The sequence below is a fragment of the Cyprinodon tularosa genome, unplaced genomic scaffold, assembly GCF_016077235.1.
Source record: "Cyprinodon tularosa strain WSP-4 unplaced genomic scaffold, ASM1607723v1 ctg32, whole genome shotgun sequence".
NCBI lineage: Eukaryota > Metazoa > Chordata > Actinopteri > Cyprinodontiformes > Cyprinodontidae > Cyprinodon > Cyprinodon tularosa.
Genome location: NW_024039030.1, coordinates 241,717 through 262,768, shown reverse-complemented (window position 1 = coordinate 262,768; position 21,052 = coordinate 241,717). Strand labels below are relative to the sequence as shown.

Here is a 21,052-nt window from a genome sequence, read left to right as displayed (position 1 = left end):
TAAAAAAAGAACGTTTAAGGTTGTTTTAAGGACATTATCGGACATGCACTAGGGAAGCCATTCTGAAGCAGCCAGGGGTGGATTCTAAATGAGCCAAAAAGCAGAGACAGGACCAATTGTCAAAATTTTGGTGTCGATCATTCGATTTCATCCTGGACACTACAGAAAATGGGCTAAAAGTGTTAAAAACCGGAATTCTCCTTTAAGTTCTAGTGGTCAATTGTGTTTCCACATCCTGCCAAGTTGGTTTATGCATCTTCCTACACCAGCATTTCCTATAAATATAACTACTTGGGTGGCCCACCAAAGTAAATTGCCACCTGCCCAGGAAGATTGATCAACTTCTTCAAGCCTAGAAAACATAGACAATTCCCAGTCTTGCCCATCCACCTCTTTCAACCAACATGGATCACTCAGCATCAGCTAGGATCAGCAGCAAGCCGGCTTTCTTCATGCAGCTACAACTAAGACTGAAAAGCTGGTGTTACATAAGTAACAAAACTTTCCAGAAAGAACCTTTAACAGAAACTATTTAGTGATGCTGCGATACAGAGACAGTGCAAGCCTTCTTAAATATCTGGCCCCACCTGCTAACATAGCCTGTAGCGCAAAATAGCCCCACCTCTGGGTCAGTCAGCGGCTTCATAACTTTGATATATAAATGGTACCGCAACTCTCACATGAGGATTAAACCTCAAGCAAAAGATACAGCTTACCTTTGGTTCACTCTTTCCCTCTGCCCATGAGGTGCTTACAAACTAAGAAGTTCTGTTAGGGGCCTGTTGTTTCGCTAGATGAATTTATAATTATAATTTAGAGGCTGTGCTATTATCTTTTTGCTCTAGAATGATGTGACTACCAGGCGCTTCCACGTGCTGTTGGACCTGCAGGATCAGACTGGAGGTGTGCAGCTATGAATAATAATAAAAAAATCCAGTTGTAGAACCTAAGCTGCTAAAGAGAGATTTTGATCTAAACATGCCACACAAACAGGAGTCTAAAAATAGACACAAGTGAAGCTCAATGTAATTTGTGATGGATGGATCTTAAATACAATTGAATTAATAAATAAAGATTGAACTATTATTAGTAATTATTAAATATATATTCTACTTCATACTGATGAGATGAAGATATTATGAATTAATTTTGTGTTTCACTTACAGAAATTAAACTAAAATCATTATTACCACAAGAATGTTAGGGTTGAGCTGCAGCTGAATCCTATTATCTGCTTTAACAGAGGGGGCCAAAAGGGGAATTTTCAAAGCATACATGTTTATACCGGATTTTGACAAATATTTAATTCAAATTTTTATTGTATTTCCGAATATCATTACTACACTGATCAATCAATCAATCAAGATTCATTTAGAAAACTATTTTCAATAAAATTATGACATATCTGATTTGTAAAGGCTATGATTAAATTGGCAGATCCCAGAATACGGTCTTCACAGGTGGGGACACATATCCAATTATCTTGTCCTGGGCCGAGCCAAGGCTGTGCGCAAGCATGTCCACAACAATTTCTTAACCCATTGGAAACCTTAATACATAAAATCATCTAAGAACTAGTGTTCACCTTTGCTGAGATCTGACATCTTTTTTATCTTAATTAGGCTTGATCAAGATAAAGCAAAAAAAAACCAAACAAAAAACAGAAGACATATGCAAGGGGAATACATATTTTCAAGTACTGTAAACTTTAGCCCTCAATTTTCCAGCATTGACTGTAATCTTGTGCAAGGTTGACCATTTTCTTCCAAGTGAAAAGGTCATACCGAAAGGGCTGCTTTCCTTTAGCCTACAGTATTTGTCCCATATTAGCTTCCAACCTAAACACAGTCAAGCCCTCATCATTGGTCCCTTCTATCCCACCTCAGCTGTCTACCCGCACACATGCATAAGCTACAAAGCCATAGGTGTCAAGACTACCTGTCTCAACAGCGCACCCCTTGCATGACCTGCAGATAGCCCTCAGGGACATTAATTATAGAGTTGTCTGACTTGTTGAGAGGAGAGAGGCAGACAAGGAGAGAGACATAGGGAGTGAGAGATAGAGAGGCAGTAGAAAAAGATAAATGTAGAGATGTTGTTACAGAGGCTGTCACCTCCTAATCATGTCATCCTGCAGCACAGAAGTGAACCACAGGCTTTGGCCTATCAAGTTTTCTATTCACCATTAGGGTCAGCTGGTGGTAGAGGTGCTGCAAGATATAAAAAAGCACTGTAAACTAATATTTTGTTTTCCAAAAGAGTTAATATTTCAAGGTTACATATACCAAAAAAAGAAAAAAATATTTATGGAGGAGTTCAGATCATGACTTATAAACTTAGTTTATAAGTAAAGCTTAAAACATATTTATTTTCAAGATTAAAATGTATATTTTCTGTGTCCATGCATGCTACTAAGTCGAATATTTCTGTGGAGCCCTGATGTGCAGTTCAGTTTAGTTTACTCATATATATATATATATATATATATATATATATATATATATATATATATATATATATATATATATATATATATATATATATATATATATATATATATATATATATATATATATCAACATGCTAAGCTTCTCAAAAAACCATGAAAGGAACAAATAGTAGATATATTCACTTATATACATATATCTTAGGCCCATATAACATATATGTCCTTTACCAGGGGTGGTCAAATCCACCTCCTGAGGGCCAGTATCCTGCAAATTTTAAATTAATCTTCGGTCCAACATACCTGAATCAAATGACTGAGTTACCTCTTCAGTATTCAGTCAGTTCCTCCAGACTCCTCTCAATCATCTAATTATTTGATTTAGGTATCTTAAATCAAACGCACATCTAAAAGTGGCAAGATACTGTACTGGCGCTCAGTAACTGAAATTGCCCATCCCTGTCCTAAACAGAGTAATAATCCAATACTTATAAAATTATCTAGATAAACAATCCTTATCCTTACTTGACAAGATAGGTTGTGCTGACATTGCAGAAGTCACTTTGTGCCATGACGGTCTCTGTATTAATGGAGAGGAGGAGGCAGTGGGTGGAATGGTTCATGTCGCTACAGTCTGACTTTAAGATGCAGCTGGAAATTGCACACAGTAGCTTTAAATAAATCAAACTGACGTGTAAATATTTGTACATCTGCTATTAAGTTGGTTAGCTTGTAATCCTGTCATCGAATTTAGTTTAACCTAAGATATTGGTGTTAACTACCTTTGAAAGTCAATGCAGTAAAACTGCAGTTAACATATAATAAAGACAAGTTTTTTCATTGGTTGTTTGCAAACATTTAAAAACTCTATTCTGGATTTTTTTTTAACTCTAGCAAAAACAAAGGAGCAATTTCTAAGATTATTTATTAATAACACATTTTGGCATGTACTTTAAAGATTTTGTGTGGACATCATCATCTGGAGAGAAACTCAACGACCAGCATGTGACCAGAGCCATCTGTTTTAAACAAATTGAAACTCCTCTCGAAGTGCCGCACATTAGATTAGACAAGTCACCACCATATACATTTCTTTTTCTTAGGCAGGTCCCATTTCTAATGGGCTGAGCCGGATTTCACAAAACGCAAAACATGGGGAGGTCAACCTGTTTGAAGGTTACATCTGTCGGAGGGAATCAAAATAAATAACACTCAGGTGTTCTACACTCTGTCAGCTGAGTGTCTTAATGATGCAGAGTTAACACACACTAAATAACAGCGACTTCCTATGCACTGACAGCCTCAGAAATAATTGACCAGCATGCTCCAAACTCAGACGCAGTAGGCAGAGAATTCAATCCTGCAGCTGACAGAACCCATTGAGCATGTCACCAGATTTTGCATTATACACAAAGCAATGTCAGGTCATGGATGCGGCCTCCTGCTAGTTATTTGCGATTGCATCTCTGAGGGTAAATTACCTGGCTCTCCATAATATGGTCTAGTTAACTAATTTCCTGACAGCAGCCATCTCATGAAAAGGTCTTAGATTTACTGTCTGTCAAAAATATGAAGAACTCTCCCTTTTTTCACCTGCTTTTCTCCAAACGCTTGGCACCTTTTCAATGAAGAGCTCATATTCAATTTCCTAACACCAGACAAAGTAACACATCTGAAAATGAACAAAAAGAAACATAACCTTATTATGTTTGAAGGCTACCAGTAGTGTGTCATTTCATCCAGCTCCCACAGAAGAAGAAAAAGAAATTTGCTGGAGGGCTTGGGCAGCGATGTAAGATAGTTGTGTAGCTCCTTGTAAGTAAACAGGGAAATCCATTATCCTGCTTACCTATAGACCCCAACAAGTACATACATACAGTGCATAGTGGCGTGTCATTTTGCTGCCACACATGTGTAAATCATTCCTGTTCTGTCAGAAAGCGTCAGTGACACACAAAACAAACTCCCCTCGCAGACGAGGTCAGTGGGAAACCAAATCTGATGCATACAAAGCACAGCTTTACCTGTGAGAGCGCCGCCTGCCACTGATAGGGAAAAATATTACAATAGCTCAGTGATGGCATGAGGCCTGCCTTTAAGCTAGACTGCGTGGGGCAAACAATATGCACTCAAACAGAATACCACTAACAGCTACCACCCACTGTGGGACCAGACAAAGTCTGTGTTAAAGTTCACAATTCGTCCCCATGGTCTGCCTACCTCTTCTTTTCAGGGATTTTTTTTATGTAATATGCAGCTATTCATCTGGACCATGCAGCCTATCATCATCTAGCAATGACAGTAGGTGGGAAAACTAGCTTTCATTACACAAAGTATAAATAGTGTAATCTATCAGCCCTGTCAATCAGGATGATTGATTATGGGCTGTCAGTGAGGAGAGTGACACATAAGAAAAAGTTTGGTTAACAATGCTTGTAAGTGGTGCAGGGCTGCTGCCACCCAGCCCAGTGATTAATGTGTTGTCAGTATGTAATCGCACACCCACGCTTAATGAGGCAAGAATTTATCATCTCACCAGAGTGGCAGATGTCAGGAGGAAAAGAATCCAAGTGGATGAAAACAATATACGTTTTTTGTTGCTTGTGCTTGACACGTCTGACAAGCTCTAAAAAACCCACAAAGGCAGCTGGCGTAAGCACAAACTTCAGTGGTAGGGACTGTTTTGCTCTTGTTCTGTCCTCTACTGTTTGAAAGTCGCTGCTGCTGAAAGGCGACACGATCAGCCCACATCACTAGCATAATGGATTAAAACTTCAGAGAAGCAAACACACTAAGGGAGCTAAAAGTCTGTTGCATCATGTTTCAGCAACTCAAAAACACTTAAGCAACTTCAACAAATGAATGGAAACTTCAGCTTGGTCCCTCTGTGAATTATATCCACTTCATCTCTCATAAAATCAGGCGCTTGACTTCATTAACTTTTTAAATAGCACAACAACATCTGCATGTAATAAACAGCAATGAGTTTACTTGAATTATTTGATAAAATCTGTGTGCCATTTGGAGCAAAAGTGCCTTCAAAGTCAACTTACAAAGTATTGAAACAGTGATTAATGTATACAGTCAACATCGACTGCATGAAACATGCACAGAAATAACTTATCTGAGGGATTTAAAGTTATTACAGCTTTGTGGTAAAACCCAGTGGAGTCTTTTTTCTTTGAGCATGGAAAACACTAAGCCAGCTGTCTCCCATTAGGATAGCAGCATCTTTGTGTCACCAAGAGAGAAAACAGGGATGATTAGCTCTGATTGGACTGATACTGTAGGCTGATGTGCTGGGAGCCAAAGTAACAAATATCTTGATTCAATAAAGGTTTGAGTGGTTTGTAAAGTAAAATAAATTGGAAAGTATTATTGTGTGTACAAGCACATTCCGGTTACAAGAAATGAGGTACGCTAAAGCTTCAAGATTACAAACATTACATATTTCTATTTATTTAAGTCATAAGTTGCATTCAAGAAAGACAAATTTGACCAAAAAAAAAAGGAACTAATACTAATAATCCAACTTTGACTTCCCCCTCTGACGGTTAGGAAAAATCCACAGAAAAGCCGCGCCTTCTTATTAGCCACATGGTTCAAAGCGTGGGGGAAAAAAGTAGCGGTTTATAGTCTGGAATATACACAAAATACACAAATGGACAAGTCACGTATCTCCATGTTGCTTGGAAGCCTTGGTCTTCATTTAAATAGGTCTTAAAAATGCACAGCTAAACAGAACAGACAGGGAAACAACAAGTACTCCACCATAGAGGTGTTTCTACTACCAGATGCCAGTCAGAGGAGAGCAATATCCATTATTACACCTTAGTGTCTCATTAAAGCCTTCACACAAAGGCACATGTTTGTTTTTAATGCATTACTTAGCCAAAAAATGAAAAACACATCTAGCATTTTCATTTGAAAGAGTAACACAACACTTAGGTCATCCAACCCAAGCGTCAAAGCTCTGACAGAGGCAATAAATCAATATTGGCACTCTTACTTAAAATTAATTGTGCTTTAAAGTTTTACAGAGTGTCTATTATGTGTAGAGCAGGGATGATTTATGCGGACACTGTGAGTCACTCCCTTTAATTGCTGTTGTTTTCCCAGCCTATAACCCGGGTATGAACTCTGAGAATAACAATTTTAACAGATCTCAAAGTGCTGATCCAAACTCTAAAAGAAGAGTTTAAGAGTATGAAATTTGTTTCATGAAAATATTCACAAGGACCTTACGCAGCTTACTCAGATACTATGAGACAAATACAGAGAGCTAAGTGAATGTACTTGTGTCTCCCTGGAAATGTCTTACACAAACACTCCTGCACAAAATAAACATGTCCAAACAATTATGAACAGCTGTTTTGACATTGTGGGATATGTTGTTGCTTAAACTCAGTCAGCATCAGCATTTCAAGTGTTGTAACAAATAGAAGATTTTGTGTGATATGGAAACAGATCAGATTCTTTAGGGTGGTTTATTTGTCCACACAAAGTCAGAAACAGGCACTAAGAACTAATATTTTTTGTCACAACCTGTGTTAATCTGTTTTTTTTTTCCCATGCATAAACTGCTTTATAAAATGACAGAATGACTAGAGCAATGGTTCACCCTCCAGCAGAACAGCAAACCTAAACACACAGCCATGACAAGAATGAATGTGTCTGGATCAAATAATATCCTTATTTCAAATTGGCCAAGTCAAAATCTATACCAACATCAAATTGAGAATTTGTTGTAAGGCTAACAGTATAATGTAAACTAGATGTCTTCATTTGATTGACTGAACTTGAGTAACTTTGGAAAGAAAAGTAGGCAATTTAGAAAGTATTAACTCAGGGGTGCTGAATGCCTATAACCATCTCATGGGTAGACATTTCATATGAAAAAAATTATGAAAATTCCTTTTTTGTCTACTTTACAGCTGTGCTCTGCCATGAGTTGGTCTATTACATAAAATCCTAAGAAAGTGCATCAAAGTTCGCGATTGTAATGTGACAAATTGTGAAAAACATCAAGGGGTATGAATAGTTTTGCAGGACACTGGAACAGTCGTTATAAATCTAAAACCTAGCAGAGAGTAGGGATGGGTAATAAACCTCCTTCCATTGCAATCTGTTTGTCTATATTCCCTTCCCCTAGTGACAACCATATTCTTTGAGTTTCCTCTGAGGAAACATTTGCTCGGTAAAATGATTCAGTGAACCCACTGAAGGCACATTCACAAAGAGCTATATTGCATGCTGTTTGTTATGTTTGAGAGCTTCGGGGAACCCATAACTCTCAAGACCAGAGATGAACGTGGCAACATACTTCATTGGGTGCATTTCAGGAAGGAAAAATAACCTAGCAAAAGGCCTCCTCTTTTTTCAGGGTTGCTTTGCAAAAAAAAAAAAAAAAGCAGCCACAATTACACATCACATAATGCACAGTCACGGCTCTGAAACCAGTTGCAGTGAAATGTTGATTTGGATGGCTTCCCTACAGTAAAAACTTTAAATGAACCACTGTATGCTCTAGAGTAAAACAGGTTAGTGTCCGGAGAGGAAAAAACCGAACTGAAAAGATCCACTTGAAGACTTTCCTGGCCCTGTCACTGTCGATTCCCTCGAAGAGCCGTTTACCCTGCGTGCAGATGCTCATGGGACCCAGGAGCTGGCCCAAGTCTGTCGGTAATGTGGTCTGTTTTACATTACAGGCAGAAAAAAAAAGTCTTCATGCTCGAAAATCAAACCATATACTTCAGCCAAGGAAAATCTAAGTGACTTCTGAGAACGTTTGTACCTGCTGACGTAGCCGCCATGCAGTGCTCGGTGTTAGTGTGAGGGACCAAGGAGTTACCTCATTCACTGTCAAACACTATTGTGTTTAATGGCATAAATGTTATTCTACTAGTTCAATTTTTTATGCACTTTTCATTTCGTGGTGCTCAGGATGTGAAAACAGAATGTGCTGTCACAATGTTTGATAGACACGGTCAGTTTAACTCAAAGGTTTGACAGCCTAATGTGGGCTCTACGGCTAAAAAGGAAGGAGGAGGAAGGAGTGAGCCAAAAACTACCACATGTATTTTCCAAAAGCAGCCCAGCAAAGTCTAAATAGTCCTACGTGGTTTAACGCCATCTCATTCCATAACCTCTAAGTCCTCAAAGTGAATTATCACATTATAACATTCCAACACGCCCCAAATTCCCAAAATACAGCTTCAGGTTTTTCCCTTCTGACTCTGTTTAGTGTTATGGTTTTTGGAGAAGACTTCAATCATCACTAAAGTTTTTTCTGTTTACTTCTGGTATTTATACATTTGTTCTATCTGTCTTGTCATTTTGTCTTGGTTTTAGTCATGTTGCTTAAAATTTAGGCTGAGAAATGAGGCAAATGGAAGAGAGAATGAAGTTCAAGTAAAAAACAACATAATATTGCAATAGGAATTATTCTTAAGGTGTTTAAGGTATAGAACACCTTAAAGAAAGTAAAATAATTTCGATTTTGTAAACAATGTCATGTCTTTTTTCTCTTCTGTATCTGGAAATTTATGTTGTGTAGAAGGATGGATAATATGACAGTTGGGACATAAAATGTGTTAACCTTGTTATTAAAATGTCCACTAAACACAAACTATACAGTTAAACTGTATAAGTTAGGTAAATAAAAGCAAAACAAGATATATTTATTAGAAGTTTCTTCATTTCATTGCCTTTCTTTAAAATGGGAGATACCACTTCTTATATATCCCTTAATCATCAAGCTCCATCATCCAACAGACGTATTTGCTCCCTGACTGCAAGTTAACTGATGGTTCTTTTAATTTCTAAAAATAAAATGGGAGGCGACTCTTTCAGTATTTAAGCCTCATTTCCGTAGAACTCACACAGTTTTAGTCCTAAGACACCTTCTCTACTTTCAAAACAAGGCTTGAAACTCTTCCTATTAATAAAGCTTATATTGAATTTTCTGGACTATAGTGCGCACCTCACCATAAGCCGCATCCACTATATATTTTTTTTAATGGAAACGTACATATATAAGCTGCATCAGCCTGTAACCACTTTTATCTACCGTGCTGTTTCCCAACAAACCTGTAGGGGGAGCTCTCTATATATTGCCCCTGGGGTAGGGAGAAAGAAGAATGATAGAATGCTGTGAAATCGGGAAATGCTTTCTTTGTCGTGCCTGTTGCTATCATACTCTTGTGCTAAATGAAAATTATCCCCTTATTCTATCATTTCAAATTTTAACGTTTCCCTCTGCCGGTTAGGAAAAATCCACTGAAAAGCCGCACCTTCTTATAAGCCACATTGTTTAAAGTGTTGGAAAAAAGTAGCGTCTTATAGTCAGGAAAATACCAGCGGTAGTTTATTTTAGCGAGAGTTTGCAAATATAAACACTCAAAGACATCATCTGATATGGTCCAAAAATATCACTACAATAACCTGATTGTAAAAAAATTATTGGAAATAAATTACTGTCACTCTTTCATGACACAAAGACTTGTTTTCTACTGTTCTGTGATGTTGTATGCGTGCAGGCTGTGCTGTCCAGACCCATAGAGAGTAGTCCAGAAATTTAAGCACAGGAGGAAAAACGGCAAGATGTATAAAAGCTGCAGATGTCATGTTCACACGCAGGGGTACCGTATGGGGGGGGGGTTAAGAAGATTCTAAGGGCCCTTGACTGATGGGGGCCGAAAAAGAAGAAGAAAAGATATGTCCCGCGATACATTTCAAATATTAAAAGAAAATCCAGCAGTAAAATAACATTTCTTTGTGTTCTCCCTCATATTTTAGCAGTCACCAGTGAATGTAATAAAAATAATAAAAAAAAAAAAAATTTGCATTTCTGCACCTTTGCATTGTTTGCTTTCATTTTAGCGTCATTTTTTAATGCCCTTCTTATTTTGTTTGTTTCTTCTGGTTTATCGTTCTGTTTTGCTGTGATTGTGGAAGGACATCAGCTGAGCTGATGCTGCCTTTAACTCCCTTTTCTTTATCTACACTGCACTTGTGATTTAAAGATTTCACTCTCCTAGACATACAGTAACTAAAGGGGTTACTACTTGTTTTAACTTTTTGATTTTCTTTTTTAACATAGAAAGTACTTACTGCTTCTGAAAGAAGGCTAAATTACTTTTTATCTGTCCATATGTTTATGTGTGCAGTAATTTGAAGTAGTAGCCTACTTGTTTTTTAAACTATTAATTTAAAATTATGTGGAATCAGTAAAAAAATAAATTAATAACTTACCTAATGTAATACCCTGATTTTAAATACCCCAATAAAATGAACTAAATCAAAAACAAAAGTATACAAAAGTCAAGAGTAGAAGGAATGAATAAACAAATATCAATATAAGACATAACCTTTTTAAGGCCTAAATTAATTACAGATGCAGTGGGAAAAATCAGTTCTAGGTGCACATATGTGTATCAAAATTATCTATTTTTTCTCAGATTAGGGCAAATCTATACTTCGTAATATATACACAATGTATAGATTAATTCTACTCTATATCACTTCAAATCAATTTGAACCATTTGAACGGTTTAGTTGGTTTAAAGTTGTGATTTTTAAATAAGCAGAATTATTTGATAATAGATTATTTAAAACACACCTTGTGGTTTATGATTTGTTTTTCTCCATCAATGCAAAATAAAGACATTCTTAGTTTTCCTAAAACTTTTCTAAAATCTTTTCTAGTGTGGTCCTCCGAACCAGATGTTTCAGTACACTTTAAGTGACTTTCATATAAATCTTTTAGACCACTTCTTTTTTGTACTTTCTCACAAACAAGCTTTTGTACTGTGCTGATTTTCTCTGCAAACAACAGTTGTTGACTGTCTGGTTCCGATTTAGCCAACATGGAAAACATTGTGAATGTATGAAAAGTTATGATGTTCAGATTGTGCTAAAGACCATTACTGTTTTATCAGAGCCATGTGGCATCACTCAGTGCCATGCCACACTGGTTTGATGAAGAAAACAGAGAGTTTAAACTGTGGTCACACTTAACTTCGATATGACTCAAGAGAGGTCCTGGAAGTTAGCCACGGTCCCTTTTCCAAAACATATATCAGCCAATGAGAATGATGTGATAGAAAGGGGCTTTTTTTGTTAATTTTTGCTGTCAAGAGTGGGCATGTATCACTGTAACACGGCTGAAGTTGCTGCTGTAACTCTGTTTTTGATTAAATGTGTTTGTGCTGCTTACTCCAAGATGAATTATAAAAAGAATTTAGAAGGAAATAATATAACATTAGGCAAATGATCTTTAAGCTACATCAGTTGTCAAGTATTTTATTAAAAAATCTTAATTTTTATTCTTTTTTTGTCTGGTGCTTGTGACTTAAAATATGACTGCATGCAGCAAAGAGACAGCTAATTACCATTTCATGTAATGAATATAATGACAAAGGCTGTACTGTTAGCAGCACCCTTTTGTAGCAAACATAAAATGAAACACAAGTATCTAATTATGCCATCATCTTCCCTGTTCAAGCTGTAAACGTTTCTCTAATTGGTGGTCTGCAGCATCGGCCATCTTATCAATGACTCTGATGATGTAAACAGTTAGAGATGCTATAGTGAAATACCAGAGTCCGAACCTGGAATAAATCCATGAACTTTTTTCCACTTTGTGCAGACTTTTACTATGCTAAAAGGGAAATTGGAAAAGAAGAACAGTAATGTGTTTGAGTGCTTAAATGACTGCACAATGTTAAGCAGACCCCATCTTTATATGAAAGCTGTTAACTTTAACTTTCCATAAGGAAAAAATAATCACATACAGCTGGTTCAAAGACAGCAAGACACAAAAACACATCATGTCATCTAGAATCTGTTATTATCTCTCCTTTCATCTATAGCTGCAGCGACAAAGCCAAACATTTCTTTTTCACTGACAGGCTATGTAAATACAACCTTAAAAGTGACTTTACCCTGCCAAACAGTATTGTAGAGGACCTCTCTTTTCTTTTTATATAAAGTTGATGATCAGTGTTTTCCCTTTACTTTTCTCCATCTGCTAAACACGGCAGACTGAGGTTAAATTATTTCAATGTTTTGTTTCCCTACTTGCCACTTGCATGGAGCATCAAACCCATAGAATGGAGTGACACTCAAAGAGTACACAATCTTAGCTGATTATCTCAAACAACGGATATATTGTTTTCCTCATCCTTTTTTTAAAACCACCATCAACTCACATGCTTCTTATTTGTCACTAGAAGCTTTTGGCTGTACTATCCCCCTCTCCCTGTGAGAGCATCAGAGACCTAAGACAAAACTGTAAATATTTAATGACTTTACAATTACATTCAATCTAATCCGGGGTAGAGATGTGCCTTTAAATAGGTTGTTACAAAGGGTAGAGCTGTAATACAAATGAACATCCCAAAGCCAATTAGTCTTTGGTTTTTAAAAAAGAGAGCGACCAACGAATGCATGGGTTTGAGATAATTAAGTGTTTGTGCGTAGCTTGTACATGAGCTGTCACTCCAATCGCCAGACATGTCACATCAGCCAACACAAGTGTGACCGGACAACCGCCCGTCGCCTTTGATCTGGGTTCATGCATACGGAATCAGGTCAGGCTGTGGCCGCATGCATTCTCAAATACATTTATACACACATACAATTTCAACACTAGAAAGGAGGGATTATTTTCAAAGGGCCAAAATAGCATGATCTCTGTAAAGGGAGATGGGCAATCAAGCATAAAACTGAAGAAAGAAAGGACAAAACAATTCACTAAAATGGTGAGCAAAATTCTTTCAGTGCTTTAACTAAATACATGTAAAAAAAGGAAAAGAGAACAACTTACTCCCTCCGACTTTGGCTTTACCACTTTCATGAAGGCCCCTCTTTCCTGTGCCTCCATTAGCTCTTTTCTTGTTACTTTCCTGGAGTCCAAAAACTTAAGCTGGGGTAACTTGTAAAGTACAAAGTACCTATAAGACAAGAAAAAAAAATTAAGAAGCTGCTTTATTAGATTACCTCCTCAGATAATGACTTGCAAAAATCATTTATAACCCCTGAGCTTTTCTTTTTCATTTACAGCCAGTATATTGTATTTTTCAGAGATTCAATCTGATAGATATATGTAAAAAGTTTTCCTGATAAAAAAATCAGAAATTTGTAACGTGTTTGTTTTTAGGTTCTTTTACTCCTTACCTGAATAAAATCCTGTGCAACTAAAACTAACTGCCTTTAGAAGTCACCTAATAAGTACAACTGTGTAAATTAAAACCATTATATATCAACCATATATGCAAAGGCCTCCGAGGTGTGTTAAGAACATGAGAGAACAAACAAAAACTCAGTGAGCACTGTTCAAGTCAAATGGGGAGGGTATGGTACAGGTGTAAACCTATCAAGACATGACTGTCCACCTCAACTGAGATGTTGAGCAAGAGAGGCATTAAATAGACGGTCCACCTTAACTTTGAGACGGATAAAAAATTTGCAACAGCTCAGGTGGAAGAATGTGTTGACAGTACATTGAGCATCATGCTCTCTGTATAAAACTGTCCTATAATGCAGTGGTTTTCAAACTCTGTACTTAAGGACCATCTGTCTCGCATATTTTAGGTATTTCCCTGCCTCCACACACCTGACTTTAATAAATAGGTGATTAGTAGGCCCCTGCAGCTCATGGTGGCTACTGAGAAGGGAGGACAATCATTTGATGCGGGTGCTGATGCAAAGACACATCTCAAACATACAGGACAGGGGTCCCAAGGACCGAGTTTGAAAACCACTAGGTTCGACACAGAGTTCATGGCAAAATGGACAGTTACAGTACATAGAGGAAAAACCTGCTATAGTCTGCAAAGTTGTCAGACTGGACCAGTGGTCCCCTTCCAGCAGGTTGAAGGCAGTAAAAACTATAAAATAGCTAAATCAAAGCATATTGGAATAGGAAAGGCTAAGTAAAGATCTCATGCATTCAAAAATCTGTGCCAGGATTCCAAAACGGATTTTAATCTGACAACATTTAAACCACACTTTGAAACAGTTAGAAAATAAAATAGCCTTTGGATTAAAACCTGATTCCATTGTGGCGCATCAATTCTCTAATTGTTTATCAGACATATGCCAAAAGACTTGAAACTCTGTTTGCAAGATTTTGACGTCAAAATAACGTGTAAAAAAACATGTAAAGGTTTAAGTAGTATAATTAGTTTTTGCATCTCGCTTTATAAGTCACTGTAACATACAATTGTGGGACCAATTTTATCATGATTAAAACTTGTTTAGAGAGAACCTGAAAAGCAGTCATGTTTAATCTGGATGCAGATTCTGTTCTGATATATCCTTGCATGCAATAACCTTCAAAGCTGATAGGAAAACTACACCACATAAATGGTGCACAAGGATATGAAACCTGTCTGCAGTAGCTGTCATTCTGATAACATCATGGATACCTCTGTAAGCTTTTAGACACACTCTGTCTTTCATTGGAAGGGAGAGAAACGTCAAACGATAATGGCTGGAATACACAGATGACAACAGATCCTTTCACTGGCGGGCAGGGTTAGAGGAACCAGTATGTCAGGGCTGAGCTGGTAGCCAGAAAGGACACACATCCAGCACCTAAGTGGAGGGTGAGAAAGGACGGGAAATATGGGCTGAGACAAGACCCATGTGCGTGCGGGGTTGTGACAAATTGATGATGGCAATGGCGATGAAGGGGAGATGGCAAAGCCTGTGTCAACTTTTCAACACCTCTGGATAATGAGGAGAGATGCAGGGATCAGATTTAGTGTGATTGGGAGCATAAAACATCTGCATCCAAATTAAGGAAGAAAAAATATTTAAAAAACAGTTGTGAATCCCTTATGGTTTGAGCATTATGACAGGCAAAAAGGACCTTCTCCTAACCCCTTAAGGAGAGGCTTTTTTGCGTCCTATGAAAAATCTAGCTCTCAAATCCAGGAGGCCTCATTCCCAGCTTGTGTCTCCCTGCATGCAAAGGGAACTTGTTCTTAGCATCTCCATGATTGAATGAGAAGATGCCCTTGGGAGACACAGAGGGAGGTTATTCTCCATAGGTAACCTACCATCGCAGGGTCAGAACAGATGACAAGGCTCTGTCAGCTAGTGGTGATATTAATGATTCAACCCCAACCACAAAGGGAGGATAAGAGAGCGAAGGAGACACAGGGTAGCATGGATGGTGACAGGGCTGTGGTGTTTCTGAATATTTAGAACTTAAAAAAAAGTAGTCTGAAATAGTGACAGAATCTATCTTCTCAAATTAAAAATGTTGATTTTTATCAATCCAAGCCTTTTATAATTCAGAGTGATGACTTCTACTCAGTGTGTTGTGAAGCCACACAAAAAAATTGATGCAATTCTTTACTAGATTGTAAAGAACTGCATATAATAATTCCAAAATACTTCAAAAATAAACTGTGCTTTGTAGCCATTTAATTAAAAAAAGACTACAAAGCACAGCTGGTGGTTGAGGCTCCTCAGACTACCCTTTCATCTGCCACAATGGCAGATTGTTCAAACCGATAACTCTCCACAGGGTAAAAGGTTAAAATGTCAGATACATTTTGTTGATTTATTTATGTCATAAAAGACAAAACAAAAGAGAACATGTTATAAACTGTTGTAACTTTGAGTTCTCACTCTTAGATTTGTTTTCAATTTTCTGATTTTCCACAGGCTGAAAGGTGGACGGTAAGTTGTGTGTGTTTGCTTTTTTAAATAAAGGTACACACAAAAAAACGATTTCTGACTTAATTACATTTTGTTCTTCATTTAATTTACCAAAGCTAAAAAGATCTTGTGTGCTTTTTATCAATTGAACACAACAGTCATTAATAGCCACAAAAAATTATATGGTTACCGAAGGCCACTGCTGAGAGAAGAGAAATGCCTCAAAGAGGAATTTAAGTCACTCAATTATGCTACTAGATCAAATTTTCTATAGTGGAGCTTCATTATTACACTTCTCCACACCTTCACATTTTTAAAGTGATATTTTACTTAATTTCTCTAAATAAGACAAGGAGCCAACTCCATAAGATTAGCTTTTTAATACATTATATCTAGGCGATCTTTTGTAAAATTGGCCTGGAGTTGTTTTTCAAATGTTTTTCCCATTTTTAATGTGTGCCTCATGCCTTAACTTCCCTTGCAGGCATGAAACCTGCAATCTCAGGTCTGTTTACTGAGTTTGCAGATTTTGCCTACTTTTAATAAGAACAAAGAATGAAGAAGCGAATTTATAATTGACTTCCTTTTCGAGATGTACTTGTTATGTTTAGAGTTAACTCAAGAGCCAACAGATCAGGAAATATCTGTGAAAGAGGCATAAAATCAGACTTCAGAAATACAGTTTTTTATTTTTTTTATTTTTTTATTTTTTTTTTGGGGGGGGGGGGGGGGTTACTCATGACAGTTTTTGAATGAGAGAGACATAAAAAAGTAAAAAAAGGAATCTTTTTAATTAGAATAATGTATACTCTTAAGGTGAAATAAGATGCCATAATGACCATAAATTTTAAAATGAACACTAATGTTTTTTTTTTAGATGTGTATTATAGCTGTGAAGAATTAAAATTTGCAGTTTCTGTTCAATTCTTGTTTTTACAAATTTCTGACTCACCTTTATACTGTATTCTATACTACAAAGAAAGGGACAGTGAGGATTTTAAAGTCACCAAAGAAGAAGAGAACATTTAACCTCCCTGCTCACCACAGTGTTCAGGGAATGAGTGCTATATTTCTATGTCACTGCACTAATTGGGTCACCGATGCGGCGCACCAGGATATTTCACTTGAGAGAGCGAGAAGTCTTCAGGCACTGGGCTGGGTATTTATTGCCCAAGGCCAGTGCTGTCACGACCTGCATACAGCCTAACCTTGTCAGACATGAAATCTGCATCACGCTCAAATTGATGTTTTACTATGTGACACACTATGAATATTACATTACAGGACCGTAGACGTTGTCAGTCAAAACAGAACAGCTTTCCTCGCCAGTAAGATAAGCAGGCAAGTAGAAGGGGAAAAAATGGGAGGGAAGGGAGTTTGAGGGCAGGGAGGAGGAGGGGGGGTGGAAGGGTGGTGTATAGAGACAAAAAGAAAGAAGAAAAGCTTATTCAAGAAAGCATGGGTGGTAAATGATTAATAGGAAACACAGAGTCAGAAACAAGCACTTAGGGCTAAAACAGACAAAAGAGAGTATGCTTTTCGCCTTTTATCACATTTCATGTAAAGGACCCTGACAAATAGTGGTCATATTGCCTGACTCGAGGCTTGGCTTGATGTTTAATGCATCATCTGCTCTGGTAAGGCAGAGTAGTAAACACTCATTTGTGGCAATGATTAGTCACACATGAAATCCATTTTATAAACTGTAGTGTAGCGAGGCCAGTTGACAAAGCTTTTAGGTTGATGCAGCTGAGTCCACAGTCTAGTTATGAAATGCCGGTGGTCAAAAACCCACACCTTCCAATTGATTACATTGAGATTCAATTCAATCTATAAATTATTGCTCCAAACTTAACAATATAAAAACTAATGGATAGTTTAGGTATTTTGAAGCAATGTTCTGTTAAACAGTTGATAAGTTTCTATCGTTCCTCAAGTAGATTGAGACTAAAATTAAGCCTTTAGTTGTCTTCTTTTATATAAATCCACGTTAGCCTGTTCTGGAGAGGGATGGTAAGAGCTAATTCAAATAGTAAGAGGTTTTAAAGGTTAACCATTGAGTTTTCTGAGACAGGAGTTGTTATAAGACGGTAGATATCAGTCTCTCCACGACTAGCTGTAAGCTTCACATTCAAGAACACACTAATATGGTTTTATAATTAAATAAGATACTAAGAGAGTAGAATACTGTAGGTAAGATATTAACTGCTTGTAACGTTTTAACAGAACTTACCTTTGAAAGTCTTAACAATCTGTTTGAGGAAATAATGCATTTTTACTGATTCACAATTTTTGGTACAGTGAAGTGAAATATTCATACCACTGGCAGACAAAGGTTTAAAGTAATGATTTTATTTTATTTTATTTTATTTTTTTTTTATATTATTTGCCAAAATGTTTTTGCCCAGCCAGGGCCCTTACATTTAATCTGATGGAGAATCTGTAGAGCAAAGCTAAACATTATGCTATCAGGAAGGAGGTCTTTGAAACCCAAGGATTTGCAACCAATCACCAAGATTAAGAAAAAGAAAAAAAACAACAGCATGAAAAAAAAATAAAATAAAACAAAAGATATCTCTACAAATTCAGTTGCTGCACTGCCAAAAGAGATTGTTCCATACATTATCCAGAAGGGTACAAATCCTTATAAACAAGCAATTTCACTGGATTAGAAGTATATATAAACAAATGATTTATTTTAGTTTTCACTTTTACATTTTCCTCCTCCCACAATGTTTTTGAAATATTCCCACACTCATTTTCTACGACAGAAAAACTTTTAATGAATGATGAATATCTATGTAAGCAATCTAAATCAGTACTATATATATAATTATAGGCTCAATGTTTATACTGAGTCCTTTTTTTTTCTTCAATTCCTCATTCAGATGTTAAGTCATGAAATTTTATTCACATAGTAACAGACCTGTATCTCTGGTAGTCGTCGTCATCCTTATCCAGGCTTACCAGCTGGTTGGGGCAGGCCTCATTTCCCAGCAGGCTTAGGTACTGCAGCGATGGGGTCACGTCAGCCAAGTTATCCAGCAGGGCCTCGATATCAGTCAGGTGTCAAAGGGCAGATGTCAAGGACCTAGCGCTGTTAATTACATTAGCATTCACTACCCACACAACCCCTCCCAGGCCTGTCTGCACTAAAACACGTCACTGTCAAATTTACTGAGGTGCTCAAAGAAGCTAGTCAGTGACTTTGTGAGAGTGGGCAGACAGAGGGGCAATTTAAGGTGCAGGCCTTGGCATATAGCACTGACACAATTTGGCTCCTGCTCTCACTCTTTCTGTCGAATCTCTTTAATTTCCTAGGTGGCCGGGTGCACAACGGTGACAAAATGATGGATGCCCTGCGGTTCAAACAGTCCGTGCTTCTCGGAGCTACGCTGTGGAAAAGTTTTGCGAAACATGGAAAAAAAACAAACAGCCCCTAAGCAGGCACATTCATCACTAATACATTCACTTGGAAAATTGAGCCCCAAAGTGTCAAAATACAACTGCACTAATGCGGCGCTCCAGCTTTAAAATGGCACTGTGCCACGACAGGATGTACATAATTGGCCTATTAGCATGTGCCGACCACTTCACAACCGAACTGAGCACACAGTCCCAGATGCACACTTTAAGGAGTCCCAGTTTTAATGTTGACTCTGGAAGTGTGTGTGTGTGAGAGTGAACATCGTTACCCAGCAGGATCTGCATAACCAAAGGAAAACAGGACACATTACCGAACCTGCTCTGAGGCTCAGAGAGGAAGTTCGCACTTCTCCGACTGATCATAAACAGCCTCGCAATGTGTTTTACGTCTATGCCTTAAATCTACAGCGACACCACTGAGCTCTGGCTTTAACATGTTTACAGTGTTAGGCATATAGAGCACACAAGACTGCTGGAGTAAGCGACCTGAAACTGTACTATCTGAGAAGAAATTAAATAGATGATACTTTTAATTTCAGGGCGGATTATGTAGATTTATTCAGGTTTTTGATAAGAAAATCTTGGATGCTCCATTAGTTTCCACTCTGAAAATACAAGTACTTGTTATTGTAACTGTTGAATCTTATTCCACTAGAGGTCCCTGTGGTTCAAAAACCAGTCATGTGTGTAGCTGAGTGATAACCGAGTTCCTCTACTCTTTTCTGCAGTGTGGAGTGCTTTCTATAAAGCCACATCACTACTAAGCAACTTTTTCAGACAATAGGGGATTGTACTCACTCATGAAATAAGGCAAAAAATAAACAGTTTTCCTGAATTTATGTCTGTAAATGCAGTACAAATCAAGAGAAAATTGTGGCCTAAGTGATTATTCTCAAAGGATATTTGGTTCTTATTGAGTGTCAGGGTGTGGAGCTTGGGTAACCTGGGCAACTGGAGGTCATTTCCAAGCAGATTGTTGTCGACGACCAACTCTTCCAGCTCAGTAAACATTTTGAGGCCTGCCAGCGACCTGTAATGATAAGGAAACAGTAAAGCGGTTATGGCTCAGAATCTGCTCAGGGGTTATTGTGCAGAAATAAATATTTCAGCCTCTCTCCTTTCATGCGACAGGAGAGTCTGAGCCCGAGCCTGTCAGTGAAGTGAATGACAAGAATTTGTGGCGCTGAGCTCCCCTGGCATGGCGAGGCATCCTTCAGCGGCTGGCAGGATGAGGGATGGGGGTCACTTGTGAGTAGCCAGGATTCAAAACAAAAGGCTTCAGAAATGCAGCGGGCAGGATGAATTTGTCAATGTCTTGTGCCTTGAGGCGCCCAGTTTCGCCTGACCCTAACGCTCCATTCCCAAGACAAATCACTCTGTCACAGTTCACCTTCACTCCCCAGACACAAATTTAACTTGTCATCCATCATTTTCACAGAGGAACTGGGATGCACTCACAATCACAGATGCAGTAGAAAGGAAACTTTTTTCTGCCGCTGTGACATG

At 37.8% G+C, this 21,052-nt stretch overlaps 1 protein-coding gene across 1 annotated transcript in view; it reads right to left on the bottom strand.

Moving 5' to 3' along the window:
• Positions 1 to 21,052, bottom strand: part of lrmda (leucine rich melanocyte differentiation associated) — a 312,728-nt gene that overhangs the window by 94,990 nt on the left and 196,686 nt on the right. The window contains exons 3-5 of the mRNA XM_038293086.1: positions 20,450 to 20,576; positions 19,047 to 19,186; positions 13,275 to 13,401 (exon numbers count right to left, since the gene is read on the bottom strand). Of these exons, the coding sequence (XP_038149014.1) occupies positions 13,275 to 13,401; positions 19,047 to 19,186; positions 20,450 to 20,576 (394 nt within the window). The remainder of the gene's footprint in view (positions 1 to 13,274; positions 13,402 to 19,046; positions 19,187 to 20,449; positions 20,577 to 21,052) is intronic.